Source organism: Lepidochelys olivacea (assembly GCF_965140295.1).
Source record: "Lepidochelys olivacea isolate rLepOli2 genome assembly, chromosome: 1".
Lineage (NCBI taxonomy): Eukaryota > Metazoa > Chordata > Testudines > Cheloniidae > Lepidochelys > Lepidochelys olivacea.
The window spans coordinates 218692874-218719346 of NC_140411.1; the positions used below are offsets into that span (position 1 = coordinate 218692874).

Genomic DNA, 26473 nt, shown 5'->3' on the forward strand with positions numbered 1-26473 from the left:
TTGGAGATCACCTATCTTCTTTGTGATGAGAGGCTTCTTTACAGTTCACCAGAATGGATGGGTGGAATCCACCACCAGAAATTGTTTTCCCCCATACTGTATCAGGATCATCAACAAGCATTCAAAAATGACATATCTTTACCACAAGCGTAAACAGTGACTTATGGCCTAAAATATTATAAATAAGTTCAGAAGACCCATTGAAGGCAAGCAAGCTGCTAGGCTTGTCAACATCCCAATCCACAGCAGGATCAACAGGCAGGAAAATAGAAGCATTAGTATAATCAGGACTGGTTCCCTCAAGGAGGCAACCGTCCAAACTGCAATATTACCCCTAGGAAGTGCTGATTCCACCTCTGATAAAAACCAAGCAACCCAGCAAACGGAGTGAAAACCAGGCTTGACAGCCAACATATCAGCTGAGACCCACGTAAAATGGTAAGACTAATCACATTAACCAGTTTTGTTATACCTGCTACAATAAGGGAAGAGACAAGACTCCTAGAAACAAGACTAGGAATGTGCATGGCAGGGTTATAAACAAGGAGTTCTGCAAGCAGTCCTGGGAACTCCAGCTGCCTGTCCTGTTGCCTCAGCTTAAAAACAAACACTCTAAATTGAGGCACCAGGGTTCGAAAAAATGTTCCAGATCAGAACCCAAACCCCCTACAGACCAAAGAAAAGCAAAGGCCATTTGCTTCCAAGAAACGGGCTTATCCTCAAACAACAGCTGTTACAGAGATTGTAACTAAAAAGTAGTGACTCTGCTCAAAGGATCAATGAGACCTTGAGCCCCTGGCACAACAGGCAGACACAAACCATTCTGCCTCAGCCAATGATGGCCATCCTAGCAAAAGTCCAAAAGAACCGTCTGAACTTTTTCTTAAAAGCATGGAAGGGGATCCAAAACAATACATTTGTGCCACAACATGGAGGCTGATAAATTATTAATGACTAACGTCTGCCCTCAGAAGGAAAGTTGAGGCAAACACCATCTTCACTTTTGCAAGTTCCTCTCCAGCTTTTTCATAACTCCCTGCTATTTCCAACTCAAATCATCATCAAGTCCCAGCAAAATATCAAATGCATTAAAGCCAGTTTGGCTCTACAGTAGTGCCCCCGGAAAAACTGGAAGGTTGGAGATTACTCAAATCCCCAGATGCAGTATGTCACTCTTCCAATTTACGTGAGCCAAGGAAGTCTGCTCAAAAGAATGCTGATGTTCAGTCAAAACCTGCACAACCATCAATCAGCCTTCATGTTGCCCACAGAGAGGCAGGCAGCCCCTGTACCTGCAGTGAAACCATGACCCAGAAAAACATTCCCTCTCCAATCAGCCGGCCCATCAGTTTGGTTGCCAGCCTCTGTGTGGGTCTCTTGAAAAAATAAAAAAGTGTCCACCTTTTTCTGGGACAGATACTCATAAAGAGCCAAACTTTTGTAATGTCCCTCCACCCATTCACATCAGAGAGCCACGTACAAATGTATCCATTAGACCAGTACTCATTAGAAAAAAATAAGAAAAAGGCAGAAACAAAAAAACCCCTCCTCCCTCCCAAATCTCAAACAAAACCACCATATTTTCCTATATCCATTAATCCCCAACATTTCCATTGGTCAAAGAGACATGCACTTTGATCATCAGGTTTTTTCAATCTGTAGCACTTCTGTTTGTCAAACTCAGACAGAGGCACATCTCATAGCATATGGAGCAGGCAACACAATGAGACTAAGCTCAGGAAACCAATTTCCCCTTAGCCACAGCCAGAAACCTATCAATAGCATCCAGGGTATATCCCCCATCAGGCATTCAGGGCTCAGGAATCTGAGGTCATTGAGCCTGAGAATGTGTGGGACGGAGTCACTGCTGACCTCAAGGGTTTGGAGTGTGTGTGTGTGGGGGGGGACGTCACAGAAATGGGAGGAGCTCCTGGATCCAGGGGGCAAAACTAATGCCTAAGAATTCTCCATGTCCCCAACCTCAGCAGCATCCTGAGCAGTGTGCTCCCTACCCTGCCCAAACTAGCCTGCTTCGCTGTATCCTCAGAAACTGGAGCTCCCTTCACAGTCAATGGCCATTTTTTGCTTTGGGGCTTTGCCAGGAAGCCAGATGCCACAGCCCAGGCTGTGGATTCCATAGTCTCTATTACGCAGTCAGGCTCAGGCTGGTAGGCCACTGAGTCAGGAGCCACAAACCCGGTAATGCCATCTCTCCCAGGTTGTAAAGGGGCACTAATGCCCCAGACCCAACATCTCAGAGACATCTGGAGCCTGTTGGGACCCAATCCCTGCCACAGCCACCCCACTCTGTGCTTCACTCTCAGAAACCCCACATTTCCAGGCACAGGGTCAGCATTCCTAGGGGCAGCCTGCTTCTTCTTGGGGCACTGATTAACCAAATGTGTCAGACTCTGCTGGGAGGTTCAGTGTCTGAGCCCCAGCTGTATTGCCTAGCAGCAAGAGCCTGTGGGTCCAGCAGTGGGGGAACCTGGGCCTTCCCTGCTCCACTAGGTTCCAACCCAGGGCCCTGTGGCTAGCCATTCAGACATGTGGCCTGGAGGATGGACGCCGCCAAGCCTGCTCCCTGGGTCACTTCCTATCGCATTCTCAGCCCTCTCCACAGCCTCAACAAGGGTTGGCTTCTGAACTCATGGACAGGAGGGTGGTTCTCACTGACTGATCCGGAGGCTCTTCTCCTTCAGTTGCAGCCCTCCCCGCATATTCCCTGTCTCCACAGGGGTTTTTGGTGGCTCTTTCCACAGGGTCTGGTGTAGACAGTGTGCTGCTCCAGCAGCCTACCAGCGTAGGACTGCTCCCTTGCTCTGCTCACCCTGACTGAGCTGGGCCGTTCCCTTTTGAGCTCTGCCTCCACTGTGAGCATGCCCAGCAGGTACAGATGGGCATGACTTTCTGGGCCCAGTGCTGCTTGTTAACCCTTGGCTCCCCATTGTAGGGCTTATATATCCCATCACACTCAGGCTAAGACTGGAAGATGAGTCTTCCTCCTGCCACCTCCCCTCCATCCCGAAAAAAGAAATCAGCATTTGTGTGTGCCTGTTGGTGATGAAGTACCTGGAAGTCATAGGGCTCCAGGAAGAGGTACCACCTCATGATCTAGGTGTTGGTATCCTTCATGGAGTTTATCCAATGGAGACAGGGCATGGTCTATGATGAGTAGGAAGGAGTTCCCTAGGAGACAGACTCAGACTTTAAGATCAGAAGGGACCGTCATGATCATCTAGTCGAGTGGTTTTCAATCTGTGATTCATGCACCCATGGGAAGTGGGATCCCAGACTATGTGTAAGGGGTCTGTGAAAGGTTGTCATTACCATACATCAGTGGTTTTCAGCCTGTGGTCTGCAGATCCCTGGGGGTCCACAGACTATGGCTAAGATTTTCAAAGGGGTCCATACCTAAGATCCCTGTAAGGTGCGTGGCCACGCAGCAGCCTATTTAGCATCGTGCAGGCACTCAGGGAACCCGCCCAGCTGGGACCTGCTGCAACCAGTCCGAACCCAGCCCCAGCCCCAAACTAGCTCCCAACCTGCCATAGCTGGGGCAGGGGCACCCCTTCCCCGGCCCCAACTCAGCCACGGACCTGCCGGGGGAGGGGGGCCCTTGCCCCGGCCCAAACCCACAACCCAGACCTGGCCTGGACCTGCTGCGGCCAGGGTGCCCTCCCCTGGCCCAAATCCAGCCCCGACCCCGGCTATGTCACACATCACCTCCATATTGGTGCACATAACAAAATTCATTCAGCATGTGTGGGAAAAATTAGAGGGAACACTGGCGTACCTCCATTTGAAATTTTTTAGGAGTCTGCAAATAATAAAAGGTTGAAAACCACTGATCTAATCTAATCTTCTGCACATTGCAGGCCACAGAACCTCATCCACCCATTCCTGTAATAGACCCCTAACCTCTGGCTGAGTTACTGAAGTCACAGAATCACAGAAATGTAGGGCTGGAAGGAACCTCAAGAGGTCATCTAGTCCAGCCCCCTGATCTGAGGCAGGACCAAGTCTACTGAGACCATCCCTGACAGGCATTTGTCCCGCCTGTTCTTAAAAACCTCCAGTGACAGGGATTCCACAACCTCCCTTGGAAGCCTATTCCAGTGCTTACCTATCCTTACTGTTAGAAAGCTTTTCCTAATTCCCTACCTGCAGATTAAGCCCAATACTTCTTGTCTTACTTTCAGTGGAGATGAAGAACAATCAATCACCATCCTCTTTATAACAGCCCTTAACATATTTGAAGACTTATGAGGTCTCCCCTCAGTTTTCTTTTCTCAGGGACTAAAAATGCCCAGTTTTTTTTTTTAAACTTTTCCTTATAGGTCAGGTTTTCTAAACATTTTTTCAGTTTTGTTGCTCTCCTCTGGACTCTCTCCAGTTTGCCCACATCTTTCCTAAAGTGTGGTGCTCAGAATTGGACATAGCACTCCAGCTGAGGCCTCCCCAAGTCCTCAAATCATCATTAGGGCTACGATTTTGTCACAGAGGTCATGGAAGTCATGGAATCTGTAACTTTCATAGACCTTCATGACTTGAGCCTCCAGCTCCTGGGAGCTGTAGGGTCCCTTGCCACCCCTGGCAGCTGGGAACTGTGGGGGCCAAGCTCGCAGCTGCCACAGAGCTCCCATGCCGTGGGGAGACCCCAAGCTCCTGGCCACCACAGGCAGTGCCCCCCCCCCGTGAGCTCCTGGCTACCATAGAGGTGCTTTGCAGCTCCTGGCTGCTGCGGAAGCCCTGGAGCACAGAGCTGCCATGGACGGCTGGGGTGCCGCAGAGCATGAAGCCGCCATGTGCAGCTGGGGTGCCCTGGAGCTCCAAGCCACTGCAGGCCATTGGGGTGCCCTGGAGCTCCCAGCTGCCATGGGCTGCTGGAGTGCCCTGGAGCTCTGAGCCCTGCCACGGGCAGTAGGGGGACCCTGTATCTCTGAGACAGGCTCCCCTAGGTGGTGTGGGGAGCCTGCAGCTCCCTATTTTGTCATGCATATTTTTAGTAAAAGTCACAGATGGTCACAGAAGCCTGTGACCTTTTTCTTTATTCATAGAATCATAGAACTGGAAGGGACCTTGAGAGTTCATCTAGTCCAGTCCTTGCACTCATGGCAGGACTAAGTGCCTGTGACCTGTGACTTTTACTAAAAAGATGTGACAAAATCTTAGCCTTAATCATGACTTAACTTCAAATTACAGAGAATCTACCATTTGAACAAGTTTAAACCTGCAAGTGACCCATGCACCACGCTGCAGAAGAAGGTGGGAGAATAGCTTCAGCGTATTGTGTTACATAGTCCACAATCAATAATGTGGGTTTTCTCAAGGGGCCCCACTAAATGTCCACCCATTCAAAAGGTACCCCCACCAGAGAGTGGAACCAGGGTGTCCCTTCGGGTCCTCCCAGCTGACATTCAGGGCATGAGGCACAAAAATTGCCTATTTCTTTGTGTATCCCCAGCCAGAAGAACCCGAGGGCAATTCTCTCCAGCATCTTTTCTCTCTCCAAGTGTCCCACACACAGCACCAAGTGTGCTGGGTGGAGAACCATCTGGCAGAACTTTTTGGGGACCAGGAGCTGTCTCACTGTCTCCTGCATTTGGGGGTCCCACATTACCCTGTAGAGCCATTGATTCTGGAGCTTGAAGTGGGGCCACTGCTTTAGTTGTCGAGATTTACGCTTTTCTCCATCAGAGAAGGCTATCTGCTCCCATGCCCAGCTCCGAGTCTGTTCCTGCATGAAATCTTCATTCTTAGGTAGCCATATAGGACTTACACCTTTGGGTGCCCCTGAGCTATCAGGCAACTGGGTTGACATTCCTGGCTGACAGGAGTGACCTTCCCCAGGGTCTTCCATTTTGCCCTGCCCCATAAACCCCCTCTGAGATTGGGCTGATTTCCATTTTTGGGGAAGGGGGGGTGGGTCTCCGCTCCACCATTTCAGGACCTCCTCAACCATTTAACCTCCTCAACTCAAGTTGCAGTGGGAGAGGTTTAGATTGGATATTAGGAAAAACTTTTTCACTAAGAGGGTGGTGAAACACTGGAATGCGTTACCTAGGGAGGTGGTAGAATCTCCTTCCTTAGAGGTTTTTAAGGTCAGGCTTGACAAAGCCCTGGCTGGGATGATTTAACTGGGAATTGGTCCTGCTTCGAGCAGGGGGTTGGACTGGATGACCTTCTGGGGTCCCTTCCAACCCTGATATTCTAAGATTCTATGATTCTATGATTTTCAGTCCTGCCTTAGTATTCTGGGGTAGACCAGGGTGCCCAATAGCCCTATCCAGTAGGTCTTGGTGTAGCCCCTTATCCTCAGCTGCACTTCCATTGTGGGGTAGGGTTAAATGTCCCAGTCTATGCACTGGAGATAGATGGGAGTGCTTGACATGTCGAGAGACTACTAAATTTTCTTGCACAATTGTTTGGTCGCATCCAGAGTCTACCAGGCCTGTTACCTCAGACCCAATGGCCCATGCTAGGATTAGCATCTTGGCTGGGTGCTGTCTGCAAGCCTTAATGCATGCAGTCCAGGTCTGGCTATAGCTGCAGTCCAAGGGGTATTCCTACCTAAAAATGTCCTTTCTGTCCACACTCAAAACAGTTACCCTTTGGAGCTGCGGCTGGCTGGCCCTCCTCTGGGGTTGTGGGGTTTCCCAGGGGGCATTTACTCCGCTTCCCAGGGACCTTGGTCCCCTTGCAGCTCCACCTTGGTGGCGGGGGTCAGGCCCCGTGGACAGGAGCAATCTAAAGTGGAGCATCCAATTCAGCAATCCTGGGCTCTCCATCCCAGCCCGGCCTCCACTATGTGTCGGTGTCCTGAGTTCAGGTGTCTTGGTCCTAAGTATCAGCGAGGCCGGACCCGCTGCAGCCACATAATTCTCCATTAGGGTTACAGCCTCTGCCAGTGTTGCTGGTCGATGGCGCTTCACCCATCCTCTCCCACCGGCCAGGAGAACCTGGATGAACTGCTCCAGCAGGATAGGCTCTGCTACTTGTTCTCCAGTCGGCTTCTTGGTGTCCAGCCACAGCCAGCGCCAATGCTGTTCTTTCAGGCACTGTGCCACTACCCCAACCACGCTCCCGGCGGGTATTTTTCCTTCCTGAGTCATTGGTGGAATGTCTCGGGGTTGATAACCATGTAGTCTAAAATGGCTGCTTCTACGTTAACATAATCCAGTGCCTCTATGGGGTCCAGGATCCTGTAGGCGACTTGGGCAGGTCCCATCAAATACAGGGCTATGAGGATGGCCCAGTGTTTCTGTGGCCAGCACGCTGCAGCAGGCCGCTCCTCAAAGGTAGCCAAGAAGGCTTCTGGGTCACCCTCGTGACCCATTTTCGTGAGCTTGACGAGCAGCCCAGGGGGAGGGACATCACCTGAGTGTCCTGGCAACGCAGCATTAGATGCGCTCTGGGCCGTCAGGAGTTCCGCTACCGTTGCGTAGGCATTGCTGTTGCTCCTGCCGCTGGGCTGCCAGCTCTCTGAGCAGCTGCTGCTGCTGGGCTGCTTGCTGTTGCTGCTGGCAGGTATCAGTTGCAGTAGCTGCCCCTCGTTCTTGCTGTTTTTGGACTGCCTGCTGTTGTTGGCTCTCTATTATCCATTTAATCAGCTTTTCTGCATCCATGGTCTCTTTTGGGCCAGTTTTGTCGGTAGGTGCACCATCCTCTTATCGGAACTGAGTCGATGCCCATGTTCACCACCAGTTGTCCAGGTCTTTGGTGTTCAATCCCCAGCGGTAATGCCTAGTGTCGAGAGTCTAAGGCTGGTGGTAGGGGAACCCAGGCCCTCCTACTTCAGCAAGTGCAACCTAGGGCCCTGTGACTGGTCAGTTGGATCTGCAGCCTAGTGTGCAGACACCCCTCACTCCCCAAGCCTGGTCCCTGGGTCGTTTCCTACCACATCCTCAGCCCCCTTCAAAGCCACAACAAGGGTTGGCTTATGAACTCACGGAAGAGGGGTGTGTTCTCATTGACTGTGATCTGGAGGCTCTTCTTCAGTTGTGGCCTCCTGGCCCTGGTCTCCATAGGGACCTTTGGTGGCTCTGCAGCAGGGCTGGTCCTGGTGGTGTGGAGCTCCTGTGGTCTCTCTGCAGGAACTACGAGCACAGGACTGCACCCCTGCTCTGCCTGAGCTGGGTCACCCCCCTTTGAGCTCTGCCTCCATCATGAGCATGCCCAGCAGGTGCGGCTGAGCATGATCTTCTGGGCCAAAGCTGCTTGTTAACTCTTGGTTCCCTGGTGTGGGGTTTATACAACCAATCACAGACTCCCCACAATGAAAACAGGTCATGTCCTCAGTGGCAACAAACACATATGTAGTCACACTTCCCAATCCTATACTTCAGGGAAACCTTTAAAACTTTGGAAGCATTTTTTAACATAGAATCATAGAACTGGAAGGGACCTGCTCTTAAAAATCTCCAATGATGGAGATTCCACAGCCTGCCTAGACAATTTATTCCAGTGCTTAACTACCCTGACAGTTAGGAAGTTTTTCCTAATGTCCAACCTAAACCTCCCTGGCTGCAATTTAAGCCCATTGCTTCTTGTCCTATCCTCAGAAGTTAACGAGAACAATTTTTCTTCCTCCTCCTTGTAACAACCTTTTATGTACTTGAAAACTATCAAACTATCTCAGTCTTCTCCAGACTAAAACCCAGATTTTTCCATCTTCCCTCATAGATCATAATTTCTAGACCTTTAATAATTTTTGTTGCTCTTCTATGGATTTTCTCCAATTTGTCCACATCTTTCCTGAAATGTGGTGCTCAGAACTGAGCACAATATTCCAGTTGAGGCCTAATCAGTACAGAGTAGAGCAGAAGAATTACTTCTTGTGTCTTGCTTACAACACTCTTGCTAATACAGCTGTGACAGGGTTGGGACTCACCCCCACAGTGCCTCCTGTTGGTAACTCTGGGAATTAGCTCAGTCCATGTGGAGCGCCTTCCACTGGCAGCATCCGGTCCATCTCTCACCCTGTTAGCACCCGGACCCGCTTTGCTCCCTTCTCTCAGTGTTCTCTTCAGGACACTGCCCTCCAGCAGTGCCCCCTAGTCCACACTCACCCCCTTCCCGGGGTGGGGTGGTTAACAGCAGTCTTTTCTCTTCACCCCAGCTGCAGTGGCCAACCACCTCCCCAAAATGTAACCCCTTCTATCAGGGGTCAGATGCAGTCTGCTGTGGCCATGCCTAATGGCCAGGTGTAGTACAAGGGGGAAGGGAGGACCCAGGCCCACCTTTTACTCTGGGTCCCAGCCCAGGGACCCTCTAACAGCAGCCTCCCTGCCCTCCTTTGCTCCCCTTGTCCACTTCTCTCTGGGCTGCTTCCCCTTCAGCCCCCTTGTGGGCCCTTCTATCAGGGCCTGCAGCCTGGCAGGTATTGGACTGCATCTCTCCTCAGCTCCCCCAAGGCTGGGCTGGGCTGGGCTGGGCTGGGCTGGGCTGCTTCACTCAGGAGACAGACCTTCTCCCTTGAAGGTCTGGGAGAGACTGCCTGCCTCTGCCCTGGCAGCCTTTAAATAGGGCCTAGCCTGGCCCTGATGGGCTGCCTCTTGCTCAGCCCTGATTGGCTCCCCGCAGACCCTCTCTGATTGGCTGCCTGTCTGCGCAGCTGCTCTGGCCTTCTGTAGCCCAATCTGGCCTGGGGGTGGGGCACCGCCTCACCACAACATCCCAGAATGATCTTTGCTTTTTTTGCAACAGTGGTAAACTGTTGACTCATATTTAGCTTGTGATCCACTGTAGCCCCTAGATCGTTTTCCGCAGTACTCCTTCCTAAGCAGTCATTTCCCGTTTTGTGTATGTGCAACTGATTGTTCCTTCCTAAGTGGAGTACTTTGCATTTGTCTTTATTGAATTTCATCCTGTTTACTTCAGACCATTTCTCCAATTTGTCCACATTATTTTGAATTTTAATCCTATCCTCCAAAGCTCTTGCAACCCCTCCCAGCTTGGTAGTGTCCGCAAACTTTATAAATTTGTTCTGTATGCCATTTTCTAAATCATTGATGAAGTTATTGAACAGAACCAGACCCAGAACTGATTCCTGTAGACCCCATTTGATATGCCCTTCTAGCTTGATTGTGAACCACTGATAACTACTCTCTGGGAACAGTTTTCCAACCAGTTAAGCACCCACCTTATAATAGCTCCATCTAGGTTGTACTTCCCTAGTTTGTTTATGGGAAGGTCATGCAAGACAGTATCGAAAGCCTTACTAGAGTCAAGATATACCACATCTACTACTTCCCCCCCATCCACAAGACTTGTTACCCTGTCAAAGAAAGCTGTTAGATTGATTTGACATGATTTGTTCTTGACAAATCCACGCTGACTGTTACTTATCACCTTATTATCATCTAAGTGTCTGCAAATTGATTGCTTAATTATTTGCTCTATTATCTTTCCAGATACTGAAGTTAAACTGACCGGTCTGTAATTCCCCGGATTGTCTTTATTTGCCTTTTTATAGATTAGCACTCTATTTGCCCTTTTCAAGTCCTCGGAAATCTCTCCCATCTTCCATGACTTTTCAAAGATAATAACTAATGGCTCTGATATCTCCTCAGTCAGCTCCTTCAGTATTCTAGAGAGACATGCCAAACGCGCGCGCGCAAAAAAAACCCACCATGGAAATTGAGCTTGTTTTTGGCCTAATTGGCTTGTGAGTTTCTTGTTGGCAAATTTTTGGCTTGTAGCTTGTTCCTTCTTTTTTTTTTTTTATCAGCTCCCGGCAAGCAGGGGTAAGGGGGGCAAGCGGGGCAATGGTTTAGAGAGTCAGGGGTGCACAGCGGGCCCAGCACAGTCCCAGACTGCATGCTGGGGGGGATCTAGTCACATACAGTGTTGGGGTTTTTAGAGATTGGCTTGTTTTGGCCTTGTTTTGAAATGGGATTAGCTTGATTTTTGGCTCATTGTGAGTCGGGGTGCTTATTTACCATGTGAAAGTTAGCAACTGTGATTCTAGGATATATTTCATGAGGCTCTGCCGATAAGAAGACATCTAACTTGTCTAAGTAATTTTTAATGTGTTCTTTCCTTATTTTGGCTTCTGATCCTACATCATTTTCACTGGTATTCATTAAGTTAGATGTTCAATTGCTACTAAACTGGTTGATGAAAACAGAAACAAAAAAGTCATTTAGCACTTCTGCCATTTCCACATTTTCTGTTATTGTTTTTCCCCCCCTCACTGAGTAATGGTCTGTGTTATATCCTTGGGGGCAACAGTTTTAGGAAGAAATCACTGGAGACAGAGAGAGCTGTAAACCTTAAAAGCAGTCATTTATTGCCACTCACTGAACTAACCAAACACCAGCCAAAACGGGCTGGGCTATCCCCTAATAATCTAACTCAGTTGCCATAGCAACACAAGATTCTATTACCACGACAAGCAAATACACAACAGTCCGACCCTGTTCTTGGTCTTCCTTTTGCTTATAATGTATTTGTAGAATGTTTTCTTGTTACCCTTTATGTCTCCAGTGAATGTAATCTCTTTTTGTGCCTTGGCCTCTCGAATTTTGTCCCTACATGCTTGTGGGTTTTTTTATATTCATCCTATGTAATTTGACCTAGTTTCCACTTTTTGTAGGACTCTTTTTTGAGTTTCAGATCATTGAAGATCTGCTGGTTAAACCAGGGTGGTCTCTTGCCATACGTCCTATCTATTCTACGCAGTGGGATAGTTTGCTCTTTTACCTGCCTATGAAAGCACAAGACATGCCGAACCTCTGGGGCTTTTCAGCCCAAATTAATTCTCCTGATAGGGCGAGTGATCTTACCATAACTAGCCAGGTCTCTAGCCAACTGCTTATTTCCTAAAAAAGGAGGAACATTAGAGACAGTGACTTTAACAGCAGGTGTTGGGAGCAGCAAAACAGGAACAAAAACACCTCGCACAACAATCCCCTCCACAACCACCTGCTCAACAAGGCTAAGCGGGACAACAAACACAACAACCCCCTTACTCATGTGGAAGGTGTACATCACATTTTTAAACCCAATCACCTTCCCCACAGCTAGAACACATTCCCCCCCAGAGGCAGAGACTGGAGGCAAAATCCACAACCCAGGGCCATGTGTTAAACCAGGGGTGGGCATACTTTTTGGCCCGAGAGCCACATTTTGGGGTGCGAAACTGCATGGAGGGCCAGGTAGAGAAGGCTGTGCCTCCCCCTAAATAGCCTGGCCCTTCCCCCTATTCACCCTCTCCCACTTTCCGCCCCCTGACTGCCCCCCTCAGAACTTCCGACCCATCCAACCCCCACCCCCCAATCCCTGTGCCCTGACCATCCCTCGGGACCCCCTACCCCTTATTTAACCCCCTGCCCCCCTTACCATGCAGCTCACACGCTGCTGCCCGGACGGAGCCAGCCGCGCTGTCTGCAGGGCAAGCTTAGGCTGCAGGGGAGGGGGGACAGTAGGGAAGGGGCTGTGGGCTAGCCTCCCCAACCAGGAGCTCAAGGGCCAGGCAGGACGGTCCCGTGGGCCGTAGTTTGCCCACCTCTGCGTTAAACCCTCAGAATCTGCAACAAACTGAGGTCTCTGTCCCCCCAGTCCAGAGAGCAGACAAAAGCCTACTAAAACAAACGAAGTCCTGAAATTAAATCCCAAACTCCAAAACTAAAACACAAAAACCAAAGCTCCATATCCCAAGCAGAAAGAACAGCAAAGCACACCCACTCTCCAGAGGCGGATTAAGGTTTTGTGGGGCCTGGGCCAGAACAAGTGGAGGGGCCCCTCCCCAGCCCTTCTGCCTGCGGTCCCACCCCCATTCCACCCCTTCCACCTGCAGCCCCGCCCATGGCCTCACCCTGTTCCGCTCCTTCCACCTGAGGCCCCCTCCCTGTTCCACACACTCCCCCTTAAACACACACTGTGGCTGGCAATCCATTTGCTCCTTTCTGCCCATCCTAGACCTGAGAAGCTCTGTTTCCCGTGCCAAGGCCCCAGGGCCGCAGCAGGAAGTGACAGCTCCCCCAGCCCTGAGGCCGTGGCAGGAAGCAAGAGTGCCTCCAGTCCCAGGGCCGCAGCTGGGGTCAGGCCGTAGGGGCTTCCCCCATGCCTCCTGGCGCTTATGCCAGGAATAGGGTCAGGGAATGGAGGCTTCCCTCTGCCCCTCCCAGTGCTGCTACCTGGGTTGAGGTGTTGGGGCTTCCCCTGCTCCACCCGCCAAGCATCTCTGCCAGGGCTTCCGGGCTTCCACCACCCGGTGGCAGATTTTTTTCCAGGGCCTCCCAATTGGCCAGGGCCCCATCGGTCCAGTGGCTAATCCGCCACTGCCACTCTCAGCCTCGCTCCAACAATCCTCTGAGAGTGACAGAGAGAGAGAGAGAGAGAGAGAGAGAGAGTAACAGGAAAATGGAGAGAGAGAGAGAGAAACAATATGCTTTCTACAGGGATTTGTTCGACACTAGTAAATCAACTCTGAGAATTTGGCAGGTGGTCGAATTATAACCCAGGGCCCTGGTGCTTCCTGTTACCTAGGAGTGCCTGGGAGCAGATAACAGCAGGTACGGTGTTGCAGCCACACCCGTGCTTTTTCATTAATTTGTCCGGTGACAGAGCAGAGCAGTTTATGGACAGGTAGTGAGAAGCGTGCATTCCTTTAGCATAGGGAGAATGACTCTTACGATTTCTAAGCTCTGGAGTTTTAATAAAAGTTAAACAGTTGTTAGGGAAATCCAGGTGAGTCTTGGCAGTGCTTCAATGCATGAGAGAATAGCAGGAAGATAGGGTGGGGGAGAAAGGGACTAAGGCTATGTTTACACTTACTGCGATATAATTTATGTCGTTTGGGGGTGTGAAAAAGCCACCCCCTTAAGCAACGTAAGTTACACCGACCTAAGGATTGGTGTAAGACAGTGCTACGTCTGCAGGAGAGCTTCTCCCGCCAACATAGCTACCTCCACTTGCAGGGCTGGAGTAGTTTAAGCTGATGGGGGAGCTCTTTCTTGTCGGCTTAGAGCGGTTACATTAGAGCAGCGGTTCTCAAACTGTAGGTCAGGACCCCAAAGTGGGTCATGCTCCCATTTTAATGGAGTCACCAGGGCTGGTGTTAGACTTGCTGGGGCCTGGGGCTGAAGCCAAAGTCTGAGCCCCAGTGCCCAGGGTTGAAGCTCAAGGGCTTCAGCCCCGGGTGCCATGGCTTGGGCTTCAGCCCTCGCACCCAGGGCTGAAACCCTTGGGAGTCAGCTTTGGCCCCCCCAAGCCTGGGGCAGTGGGGCTCAGGCTTCATCTTTGGCTCCCTGCCCAGGCCGGCGGATCGTGAGCTGATCTCAGGCTTCGGTCCCCCCACCCAGGCCATCAGATCTCAGGCTTCGGTCCCCCGTCCTGGGGTCGTGTCATAATTTTTGTTGTCAGAAAGGGGTCACAGTACAATGAAGTTTGAGAACGCCTGCATTAGAGAGCTTAAAGTGTAGCCATAACCTAAAGCAATGGGGTAAGAGCAAATGGCTGAGTGACGGGGGAAAAAGTGTGAGAGAGGAGGGAGTGAAAGAGAAGGGGGGAGACCTAGGAGAGAGAAGGTGGGAGGGAGAGAGGGTTTCTGCACTGGATGGCAGAGTGAAACAGGACACACGTGTATGACATAGATACTGGGAATCCATCCCTGGCACTGGCCCATCCAGAGGGAACGGGAGGAGCTGGCTCTCTTTGGATCATAATAAATTGGAATGAGGGTGTGGGCTGTTTCTCCTCACCCCCCCCCCTCCTCTCATTCCATCCGCATTATACCACCAAATCCTGCTACTTCTCTCTGTTTTCTTCTAAAATCGTATTTTGAAGACGACCAAAAGTGGAACGTTTTCTGGGAGTGGCTGTGTGTGCCTCACACTCCAGCCAAAGTAGAGGACCAGCCAAAGGGGGAAGAGACAGCGTCTGCAGCCGAAGAGAGTGGAGATCGTGGACAACAGTGAGTGAAGGAGACTCTATCCCTTTCCCCAACACCCCAAAGAATAAGTTCCTGAGAGAAGGGGGAGGAGGGAGATAATGATGGGAAACTTTTCTAAGGGTTCCAGGCAATAACATGAGCAAATGGGTGAGAAAAAGAGAGGGAGGGGGATGAATATTTGGGGTGGATGGATGGGGAGAGAGAACGAATGGAGGGAGAGAGAAAATGAAATGAGAGGGGAGGTGGAAGGAGAAAGAAAGAAGGCAGACAGGATGCTATCTCCAATCCAAAATGTCTGGGAAAGGAGCTGGAGAATGGCAGTGACAGAGCAGGAGGGAGATAGATGGAGGGAGAGAGGATGAGGAGAAGGAGTGTGTCTGGGAGAGGGATTTGCAGTCAGTGGGTGAGGACAGTGTCTGGCCTGCAGGGGGAAGGTCTCCCTGTTCCTGGTGCCGTTTGTGCCAGACTCTCATCTGACCCCTCTCTCTTTCGCTTTGTAGGAATGATGACTTTTGGAGCCCGTGCACTGCTGTGCATCATAGCCCTCTCTGTCCTCCCAGCTGGTGAGTCACCGCCCCATGGAAGCCACATCAGGGCTCTCTCCCCTTTCTTTGCCACGTGGAGGCTCACACAGAGACCACTGTTCAGTGACAAGACGGGAAGGACACACACACACACACAGATGGAGAGTGACAGGGGAAGAAAAAGGGGAGAGAGAGTGCAGGAGAGGATGGAGAGAATGCTGGAGGGAAGTTTGAGAAGCAGTGATCAGTGCCCATATATTCTCCTTCTCCTAAGTAGCATGGATAGGAGCAGAGAGAGGTTCAGGGAGTCTGAGCAGAGGGGAAATGCATGTATGCAGATTGTTCCCCTACCAACCATAGTTGCCATTTTGCTTGGTTCTGCCTGGTTGGTGGGATGAACGGAAACAGGTTGGAGTGGCCAGACAGAGATGGAGGAGTCAGTGAACAGCTCCTCTAAATATTATGATCCTCCTCTCACACTGGTGTAAATCAAGAGGGGCTCCTTGCAGTCAATGAGTTACACAGGCGTGACATAGATGTATGTGAGAGGTGGCTTAGGACCAACGGTTAGGAAAAGGTGTAGCTGTCGTATGTGCTCAGTGGGGAGCACAATGTATTCTCAGCTGGATATGATGGGGGGCAGCAGATTGTTGGAACCCTGGTCTCCCAGACACTGCCTGGGGCAGCGTCTCAGATCGGGTATGCAGAGCATGTCCAGCTGGTCCATGGAACTTGTTCCGTCACAGTGGTGAAAAACATCTATCAGTCTTCAAGCACGGATGCTTTCTGCTGGTTGTTCCCCATTCCTGGCCTCACTGGCTTTCCAGAGGCTTTTCTGACCAATTAAGCTCAGGATTCCAAGCTTCTCTCCACCTGCTGCTTCATGTCTGTCTGTGCTCTGAGTTTCTTTGTCATAAATTCAAGTGGGATTAAATTTGCAGATGACACCAAAATTGGAGAAGGCAGCACAAAACTGAAGAGTAAGCTGGAGAGAGTGGAGAAGAGAATGAGGAATGATTCCATCTTAATGGATAGCGAGTGCTCTACCCAAGGAGAGAGAGAACCAGGGGATAGGTATCGAATAGGGGATATAGCCTGACAGTTGCACCCTTCACATTAAAGCAAGTTTATTCCATTCTCCCATCATTAGAGATCAGCCTGTGTTGAAATGTTTGGATCCAGAGAGGGACATCCCCATTATTCAGTAGCTGTTTGGATCTGGCATGTTTCTGTTCCTAATAGTACTTTTTCCCATAAGCAAGTACTTTAGCTATCACAGAGCAAATGTGAGCTGGTGACTCACAGAGCAGGGAGGAGAGGCAGCCCTGGCACAATCTTGATCTTAAAGGTGACCTACAAAGTAAAAAGAAAAAGAGGTTGTGTCCTTTTTGGTGTTTTTCTGATGCACAAACAAGGCTTGAAAGGGTTTTCTCCTCCTTGTTTTTTACCCCAGGCCAGGTCGACGCTAAGAAGTTAGGTTGACCTAGCTACATTGCTCAGAGGGGTGAAAAATCCACACCCCGAGTGGTGTAGTTAAGCTGACCCAACCCCGGTTGTAGACAGCAGTAGGTTGACGGAATTCTTCCACTGACCTAGCCACTGCCTCTGAGAGAGGTGCATAACCAATGCCAGTGAGATAACCTCTCCTGTCCAGTTAGGTAGCGTTTACACTGAAGTGCTACAGCAGCACCAATACAGCAAGTGCCACTGGAGCATTTCAAGTGTAGACAGGCCCTTAGAAATATCAGGAATGTCCAGGTTGGTCATTTTGTTTTGTTGAAGGTTAGTTGGAGATTTAGATAACTGGAGTGCGGCTTTTTCACCCTCCTAAGTAAGGGGGGAGGGTGCCACATCTTTAACAATGAGTGCTTTCCTCCTAAGTGTTTGTCACGAGTTTGAATTAAGTAGGTGTTAATACAAGCAAACAAATTAAACAGCCTAAAAGAAATCCCTCTCCCTCTTGGATTTTATAATGCTTAGATTTTATAATCAGACCAATTTTCTAGTTGTCCTTAGTCTTCTGGAGAGGAAAGGCTAGACAAGAAGTGAATTTCTAATGTAGAAAATAAGCAGACTTTATAAAATGTTCAGCATGTCAGACTTTCCTTCTGCATCACAAAGAGAGAAAAAGGGGCACAAGCCCATTTCCCCCCACTTTGCATGTTACCATTAAGAGATGGGCCAGAGTAGGAACAGCTTTGAGAAGCAGTGGGTTATTGTACCTGGGTGATGTGTGTAATACCTGGCACTTCCTGGATCAATGGCCAGTGAAGGTGGCCAGCTGCACAGTCATTGCTGGGGACTCCACTGGGACAGGACACAGAGGGTCCTGAGAAAACTCTTGAAATGCGGCAGAGTAGGATTATGCCCACGGGCCCAATTCTCCCTCTGCAGGATACAAGTAACTATTACTGAAGTAAGAGATAAATAGGGCTTTCAATCCCCAGTCCTGTAGTCCTTACTCACACAAAGCTCCCAGTAACTTCAGTGGTAACTCTGATGGAATGAGGGTAGAAAGCTCAAGGGCATAGTGTATAGGGCACAGTTTGACAGGGCCAGTGGGGTATACTATACAGTGGATCATTCCTACATCTGTCCTAGTTCTAATTTGTTCTGCACTACCCTGTATCACCAGCCTTTTCCTACCAGTTCTCCCCCCTCCCCCCAGTTATGCAGATGTTTTCCTCCTCCCTTGTTTAGCAGAAAACTTTTACCTGTTTCGAGCTGCCTAAAGAAGCAGCTCTCTTGCCACTGGCATTTTGAAAGTGAACGGTGTATCTCAGTTTCTATTCCTCCTCTGTTACACTGAGTGCACAGGTGGCATCCATTGCTCTCTGCCTATCCCTTTTTCTCACCTTATAATATGATCTTCTAGCCTATTGTCAGGGAATGTGTGGTGCTCCATAACAGAGGGGAAAGATAGTCTGGTGGTTACAGCTGTTGACTGGGCACCAGGAGACCTGCCTTCTGTTCCTTACTGTGCCAATGATTGGCTCTGTGACCTCAGGTAAGTCACTTCCTCGCCTAGTGCCTCAGTTCCCTCTCCTATACAATAGGGAGCGTGATACTCAACCTACCTCAGAGGGAGATTGTGAAGCTTAATTTGCTAATGTTTGTAAAATGCAACAAGGTCTGCAAAAGGTGCTGCGGAAATGCAAAGTCTGGGAACAAATCTGTGGCCCCTTACACCTCCACAGCTGTTACTCTTGTGCCCACTCCGAAATGTATGGTAGGGCTCTTGCTCTGACACTTCTTAAACTAAAGGGCAATCTCCTTTATCTATTAGCAGTATAGATCCTAAGACTAGAGTTGAGCAGTTCTCATTCCATCCCGTGGAGGGCAGTGGTATCCTCTACATACATTAGCTAGTTCATGGCAGTCTTATTATTAATTATAATTATATCGACTCCAGTTTATGGAAATCCCCCTTCTGTCTTTTCCCCACTCTCCCCTTTCCTACCTTATTTTGCAGACTGGTTTCTACCTATGGTCAACTGTCAAGTAATCTCAACCCCAACAAGTAAGTCTTGCTGTCTGCTGTGTGTGTGTGTTTGTGCGCGCACATGCGCATGGCCTGAAAGAAAACCAAGGTACTGGTTAATCAGTAAGAAGTGCTAATCCCAATGCCCCAGTATGGTGCTGGGGGTATTAAGATTTTGGAGGTGTTCTCCTTTGTATGTAGCCTAAAATAGGCACACCAATCACTCAAGGCTGTTAAAAATCTGATGGTACTTTGTGCAGGGATAGGTGTGTTGGTCCTGACGTCCTGGATAATCATATTCTATCTCACTGCTATTCAGTTCTTCACTTCCTGGCCTCAGCTGTTGTGTAGTGCAGTTATGCAATGTTAAACAGCTGTCATGTTCTGCCCCAGAAATGGTGGTTGTTATTAGAATCATAGAATATCAGGGTTGGAAGGGACCCCAGAAGGTCATCTAGTCCAACCCCCTGCTCGAAGCAGGACCAATTCCCAGTTAAATCATCCCAGCCAGGGCTTTGTCAAGCCTGACCTTAAAAACCTCTAAGGAAGGAGATTCTACCACCTCCCTAGGTAACGCATTAATCATTTGTATTATGGTAGCACTCAAAGACCCCATTCGGGATCGATATCTCATTGCATAAGGTGTATTCCCACACACATAGTAAGAGACAGTCACTGTCCCAAAGAACTTTCAATATAATTTAAGCCAAGACAAGGGACAAGGATAACAGTGATAGTGGTTACAAATTAGCAGGTTTTCAGTCACTGATTTGATATTAGGATGTGTGTAGATATATGTGTGTGTGTGTGTATATACACACACAGAGATACAAACAAATTAATCTCAGGAATCCCCATGGACTCTCTGCCCAGTCACTACTATTTAGCAATTTACTGTAAGCATCATGATAAAAGTGGATCTCGAGGAGGAATTTGAAGGAGAACAGGGTCATGGCTTTATGGAATAGCTAGGCAAGGGCATTCCCTGCGGAGGGAGTACCCTGGAAGAAAGCTCAAAAATGTCTGTGGGAGAAGCACCTAAAATGGGTGGTTGAGGTTGGCATCACTGGCAAAGTAAGGTGAGGCAATGCAGTAAGAGACAAAGCCACATGAATAGGGGAAGGTAGAATTCTGAAGGACCTTTAAAGGTGAGGACGTGAACCTGATGTGATGGAAAAGGAGGAGCCTGTAGAGGGGTCTGAAGAGGGGACTGATGTAGTGAGAGTGACAAGCAAAGCTCTTTGCAGCTGGGATGAATGGACTGGAGAGGGCTGGTATGGATATCAGGGATCCAGAGATTGCAGAAATCAAGATGGGAGAAGATGAGGCCCTGGATGAGAACTTTAGCTGTGTGGACAGAGGGAAAAGACTAGATCGTAAGATGTTATGGAGGAAGAAACGCCAAGATATGGACATGGCATGGATGTGCAGGACAAGAGGCAGGGAAGAACCAGAGATATGGCTGTGTTTCAGTGCTGAGTAAAAAAGCTCTGTATGTACCAATCTGCAAAGCACTTTAGAGTTCTTCAATAATTCATTATTTATTATGGTTCTGAGTGCATGTATTTCTTTGTGTGCTCAGGGATTGTTTGTGAATTGATGCTTTATAGCAAAGGATTGTGAGACAAGGAGGATCCTGGGATCTGACAACTTAACACTGAGTCACTCTCTAACAGTGGGAAGTTAGAGGAACCTTACTGCTATCTCAATGGTACCCAAGTGTGGAACATTTGGTATATAAGGAGAGCATGGTCTAGTGGTGAGAACAGTGGACTATATGTCAGGAGACCTGGATTCAATTCCTGGCTTTACCACTGACTCATTGTGTACTTTTGGGCAAGTCACATGATCTCTCTGTGCCTCAGTTTTCCCATCTCTAAAGTGGGATTATGATAGTTACCTACCTCCAAGGAGAGGTGAGAGGATAAATGAGTTAATGTTTGTATAGTGCTTTGAAAACATAAAGTGCCACATGACTATGCCCTCTCCTCTCCTCTCCTCTCAGAGGCAGACTTTGCCTTAGCCGGCCATCCCTTAGTCACCTCACAGCTACACTCCTGCAACACATTCTACTCTCAAAGGCTTCTTGGAAGCTGTGACTCTTGCAGAATGTGGCCACCAAACGTCTGCGTAGGGCACAGGATTGGGAGCACATTATACCCACACTCCACTTGCCCAGCTTTACACCTCTCTGCAGTATGGGCTAGGTTCCACCCTGTTCACCCGGAATTCCCTAGCTGTCCATCCCAAAGGTGAGTGCTGCAGGAATGAGGGGCAGGGCAGCTCCTCAACCTCCGACATCTCTCTCTCCAGTCTGGCCACCCAAGATGGGCCAGAGCTGAGAAGTTGGGATCTGGATCCAGAGTTCAGTAGGGGTTTAGATCTGGGGTTTGTTGATGACCCATCTGTGCCTTTACAATGTCCTTTACAATACAACCCTGGAGTTCCCTGCTGTTGTTGGGGTTCTCTCTGCACTCCTCACAGGTAGGTTAATTTGGGGTGGAGGTGTCCTGGTCTATAGGAAATGGCTGTTTTATACTTGAACTAGCCTGTGTACACAGGGCACCTTTATACTCTGGGGATGGGTGCATTTTAAGAAGCAGTGAAATGTGAAGCTCAGGCTCTGAGCTGAACTTCCTGGGGTGGTTGCAGGGAGGAAGAGACTTCCTGTGAAACAGCAGAGGATTTGGAGAGGTTCACTGACACATCTGGGCAGCACTGTGACTCAAATTACATGCATGTTTGCTGACAGCTAGTGGCCCTTTTAGAGTACTCCACGGGACAGATATGTGGAAAATGAGGAGGGCTAGTAATAAGCAGGCTGAAAGGGGGGTGAAGGGAAAAGAAGTAAACAGAGATGGACATATTATTAATTCTTATAGGAATATCCCCCTGATGTGGTCTCTAGCCAATCCCAGGCCAACGGAGGCAGAAAAATCAGTGCCCAGGATAGGGGATATATGGATGCCTCTCTCCCAAGATGAGTGGTCAGAGCAAGATTAGTAATAATTCAGTTTTTGCATGCAAAACACACTGCTATGAGATCCAAGGCTTACCAGTGAGAGTCCCAAGTCCCAGGAGGGGGTGGATAGAGATGGGGAGAGGTGCTGTGTGTATATTTACTGGATAGGCTCACGCTATCTTAGGGGCTCATCATGGCAGCTAGAATCATCTGGCCCACTATGGTTAACGAAGCCCAAGTGTAAACCTTCATAAGAGCCAGAGGAAAAGCCTTGAGAGCAGGCCCCAGGCTCTGGAATGCCTATTCAAAGAAGAGTCCCTCCCTGATCATCTTGGGGCCTCACTGAAGTACCCACCTCTCCCCCTGCAGCATTTCCCAAGGTACTGGAACAGAAGAAAAGCTACAGCACATTCATAGTGAAAAGCCCACAGCTGGAATAAATAATAATTATATAATAATATAATGAAGAGCAGGCTGGAGACTGATGGTCTCTTCTAGAAGGATCTCACTGTTTCTGATTATCCCCTCACACCCAGGGCTTAATTTGTACCAGGGCTGAGCCCTGGTACCTCTAGGCATGGCAGTTCATAGTCTCGGCACCCCTGGGCTTGCCATGTCAGTTATGAAAATAAAAAAAATTGCTTGAGACCCAGTGCCTCTTTCATTACAAATTAAGCACTGCTCACACCACCTAGATAGCATGGCAAAGAATGCTTTAGAAATGCTGGAGAAAGATTAGTGCCTTGCATGGTGTCAAGTATCAGGGGGCAGCCGTGTGAGTCTGTATCTACAAAAACAACAAGGAGTCTGATGGCACCTTAAAGACTAACAGATTTATTTGAGCATAAGCTTTCGTGGGTAAAAAACCCACTTCTTCAGATGCATGGAGTGAAAATTACAGATGCAGGCATTATTATACACTATACAATATACAAATCTTATACACTATATTATATTATCTGAAGAAGTGGGTTTTTTACCTGCGAAACCTTATGCCCAAATAAATCTGTTAGTCTTCAATGTGCCATCGGACTCCTTGTTGTTTTTGTGGAGAAAGATTGAGAATCAGGCTATGTCTACACTACAGGCCAGGAGTGTGATCACCAGCTTGTGTACACGTACTTGCATGAGCTTGATGAGAGCTAGTGCAAATAGTAGCATAGGCATGGTAGCATGGGCAGGGGCCGCACAGCTTCGCCATGCCAAGTACAAACCTACCCGAAACCCCTGGACACATCCTCAGAAGGGCTACGTGCATGCCAGCTGGGAATTGTACCCCTAACTCGTAGTGTAGACACAGCCACAGAGAGAACATCGGATAGATAGAGGGTCTATGTTGCATGTGAATTAGTGGTGATGCAGGTCAGAAGGGGAATGCAGGCTTCAGCTTTTTGCCATCAGTGAGTCAGGTTCAAATGGGACTTAAGGGCACAACTGGAAGGACTTTTACTGGGGCTAAACTTAGTCCTTTTTGGGGCTCATCATTACAAAAATCAGCATACAGAGAGACTTAAGGGCTGGAATAGCAGGGGGGCTGCAGGGCAGGACTGAGGGGCATTGGCAGAGCTGTATGGGGTGCCCAGGGCTGGAATAGCAGGGGGGCTGCAGGGCAGGACTGAGGGGCACTGGCAGAGCTGTGTGGGGAGCCCAGCACTGGAATAGCAGGGGGGCTGCAGGGCAGGACTGAGGGGCATTGGCAGAGCGGGGTGGGGAGCCCAGCACTGGAATAGCAGGGGGGCTGTAGGGCAGGACTGAGGAGCATTGGCAAAGCTGGGGTGGGAGGACCAAAAACTCAAAGCAGGATCTTTCAGATAATTCTCTCTTTTTTCCAGTTGTGCCTGACATAGAACCTGTCACTGATGACTTTGGTAAGTTCATTCTTCCGACAATAGTGGGACCACTCGGGGCCTTCCTTTCCCTACTCCCAGCTGTATCACCACTAGAGATCCCCTTCACCTCACACGCAGAGTCCAACTTTCTCCATTGCCCCTAACTCCAGCTGTAACTCTCCAGAAATTCCACTTCCTTTACACACTTGTTTTTTGTCAACAGGTCTGCCTGATACTGAGGGCATAGTAGCAGATGAACAAGGTGCGTACAACTGCTTTATTAATATAAATGATGTCTCTCTTGTGAAGGAGACATTAACCTGATCTCCCTTCTGGCCTGTCTCTGGGTCGGTACCTAAGGCTGACACCCCAAGGCAAGGTTTGATCAAGGGTGGAGAGGAACTGCACTATTAGAAGGAATGTGAGCTCCCTTTTGCCCCACCTCTGGGGGTACCAGTGCCCATACCACAGGGCATTAGTGGGGCAAAGGATACTGTTTTGTTAAAGGAGCTGCTGTCCCTTGGGTAAGACATTCCCCGTGCTCCCTCCTTTACACTTAAGGGCCCCTGTTTTTCACTGTCTATTTTAGAAAATAGCAAATAATCCAAAATTCACAAATCCTTTGTTTTCTAGTTCCGACTGCCAGTGTAAACACAACAGAGATACCAGGTATGTTGAGTTTTGAGATTCAAAGTAGGGGACATGGAGCTGTCACCTTTAGGGCATCATTTCCTATCCAGTGGGAACATAAAAATAGCCAGATTGGATCAGACCGGACCTGACCAGATTCATTTGGGCAGTACTAGATGCTTCAGAGGGAGGTGCAAGTACTGGTCACTGTCAGAAGACAGAATACTGGATTAGATGGACCATTGGTCTGACCCAGTATGGGTATTCTTATATTCAAGTAACCCCATGCTGGACAGTTATGGAATAATCTGCCCACAGGGGAAGTTTCTTCCTGACCCCACAAGAAATGTGGCTGAGTTCTAATGTGCAGCATGAGGTTTTATATCCTTTATAAATCTGTATCTTAAATAATATGGCTGCAGATGATATTATTTGCATAAATGTCCATTCAGAATTATTCTAAACTCTGAGTAATATTGTGTTAGTAAGTTCCACAGGTTAATTGTATACCGTACTGAATGTTCTCTTGTTTTTGAATTATGAGCTAAGGGGAATAGAAATGCTTTATCCTCATCTTCTAGACCATTTATTATTTAGTATGACACCTTTTTCTTGGCCTCTCTTCTCTAAACAGTCCCAGCACCTCAAGAATTTCATGAAATGGGGTATGGAGCCTTTAATCTCTTGAGCAGTAGATCCAATCCAGTTTGGAGGCTTTTGTAAAATGAATTGAGGCTTGCCGTCCAGTGCCTAGTGAACTTGTGTCCACATCACAACCACCATTGTCATTCATTTTCACCTGTGTGTGTTTCCCAGAATGCCGTGAGGAGCAGTTCCCTTGCACACGCCTGTACTCCGTCCACAAACCTGTGAAACAGTGTATCAGTTACCTGTGTGTTACCAGGTAAGAAGCCTGCAATCCCCGGGAGAAAAACCAAGTCACTATCACAAAGAGCACATCCAGCTCAGAAAGTGTGCTCTCTATGGAGACACAGGGGTTCTATCCCTAGTTCTAGTCCCTACAAGGGAAGGAAAGTGCGTGAAGTGAACCCTAAGAGTGTACTTGAGGTTCTTATCTAATGCAGTGTAATACTGAATATATTTGTAACTCTTTGAAGTTGTAAAATGTTCTGTGAGCTATTAATTATTATTTATGTATTGGGCGAAATCTTGAAGTCTCTACACAGGCAAAATGCCTTGTTGACATCAATAGGGGTTTTCCCTTAGTAGGGGCTGACTGGAACTCAGGATTTGCCTCCTTGTTTGAAGGATTATTACCTATATCACTTTTTGTTCTCATGAATCTCAGTCTCTCTCTGTTTCTCTCCCATCCTTGACATGATTCTGGTGGCCACTCACCCCCTCAGTGTGCGTCGCATGTACATAATAAACAAGGAGGTGTGCTCTCGTGTGATCTGCAAGGAGGATGAATTCATGCAAGGTGAGTGACAGCTGGGCTGGGCGGAGGAGCAGCAGAGCAGAGCTCTGTGGGGAAGGGGAGCAGTCTTGTCCAGGTGTGCTTTCCTTTATAAGAAACTACAGTGCCTGTCAAGTGACATTTCTCTCTGGGGGAACTAGTGGTTGATGGGGCAGTGGCACAAGGTGGGCTGGCCTTTAAAGAGGTTGGGGCTCAACTTCCAACCCTCCTAGGCTCCCCTCACTCCCTTCTTAGTGACAGGGGTGGCTGTACCACCTTATAAGGTGGTATCATGGGGGAACCCACACCCATCCCTACTACAGTGGCCCTGTAACCTACACTGTGCAGTCTACAAAATGGAACCTGATGCAACCTCTTCCCTTTTACCTCTCTATTTGGGGGAGATATTTCCCTGTATCCTCCAGGCTCTCCCACAACCGTGGACACAGTCTTTCCTGTGAACATAGCCCATTTCCCCAAAGTCACAGCTCTTACCAGAGCAGACCTTCCTGGTGTGTCCCACTTCTCCACACCAGAAACATTATTAGCAGACTCTTTCCTCTCCTTGTCCCTGCTTCCAGAATCTGCTTCATAGTAGCCAGCTTCCAAGATTCCTGCTGCCTGTCAAACTGCCCTGGGTGTCTCTTCCCTGGGCCCTGACTACAGCTGGTCATCTTCCTTAGTTAATCAGACTTCACACTGAGAGTCTCACTAACCCTTCCCTTTTGAGA

At 48.8% G+C, this 26473-nt stretch overlaps 1 protein-coding gene across 2 annotated transcripts in view; it reads left to right on the top strand.

Moving 5' to 3' along the window:
- MFAP5 (microfibril associated protein 5) overlaps positions 1-26473 on the top strand; it is a 44355-nt gene that overhangs the window by 11194 nt on the left and 6688 nt on the right. For both annotated transcript variants that reach the window (XM_084637196.1, XM_084637195.1), the window contains exons 2-9: positions 14794-14920; positions 15400-15462; positions 18896-18943; positions 23699-23734; positions 23919-23957; positions 24329-24364; positions 25142-25229; positions 25693-25766. In XM_084637196.1, the coding sequence (XP_084493322.1) occupies positions 15402-15462; positions 18896-18943; positions 23699-23734; positions 23919-23957; positions 24329-24364; positions 25142-25229; positions 25693-25766 (382 nt within the window). In that variant the 5' untranslated portion in view covers positions 14794-14920; positions 15400-15401. The remainder of the gene's footprint in view (positions 1-14793; positions 14921-15399; positions 15463-18895; positions 18944-23698; positions 23735-23918; positions 23958-24328; positions 24365-25141; positions 25230-25692; positions 25767-26473) is intronic.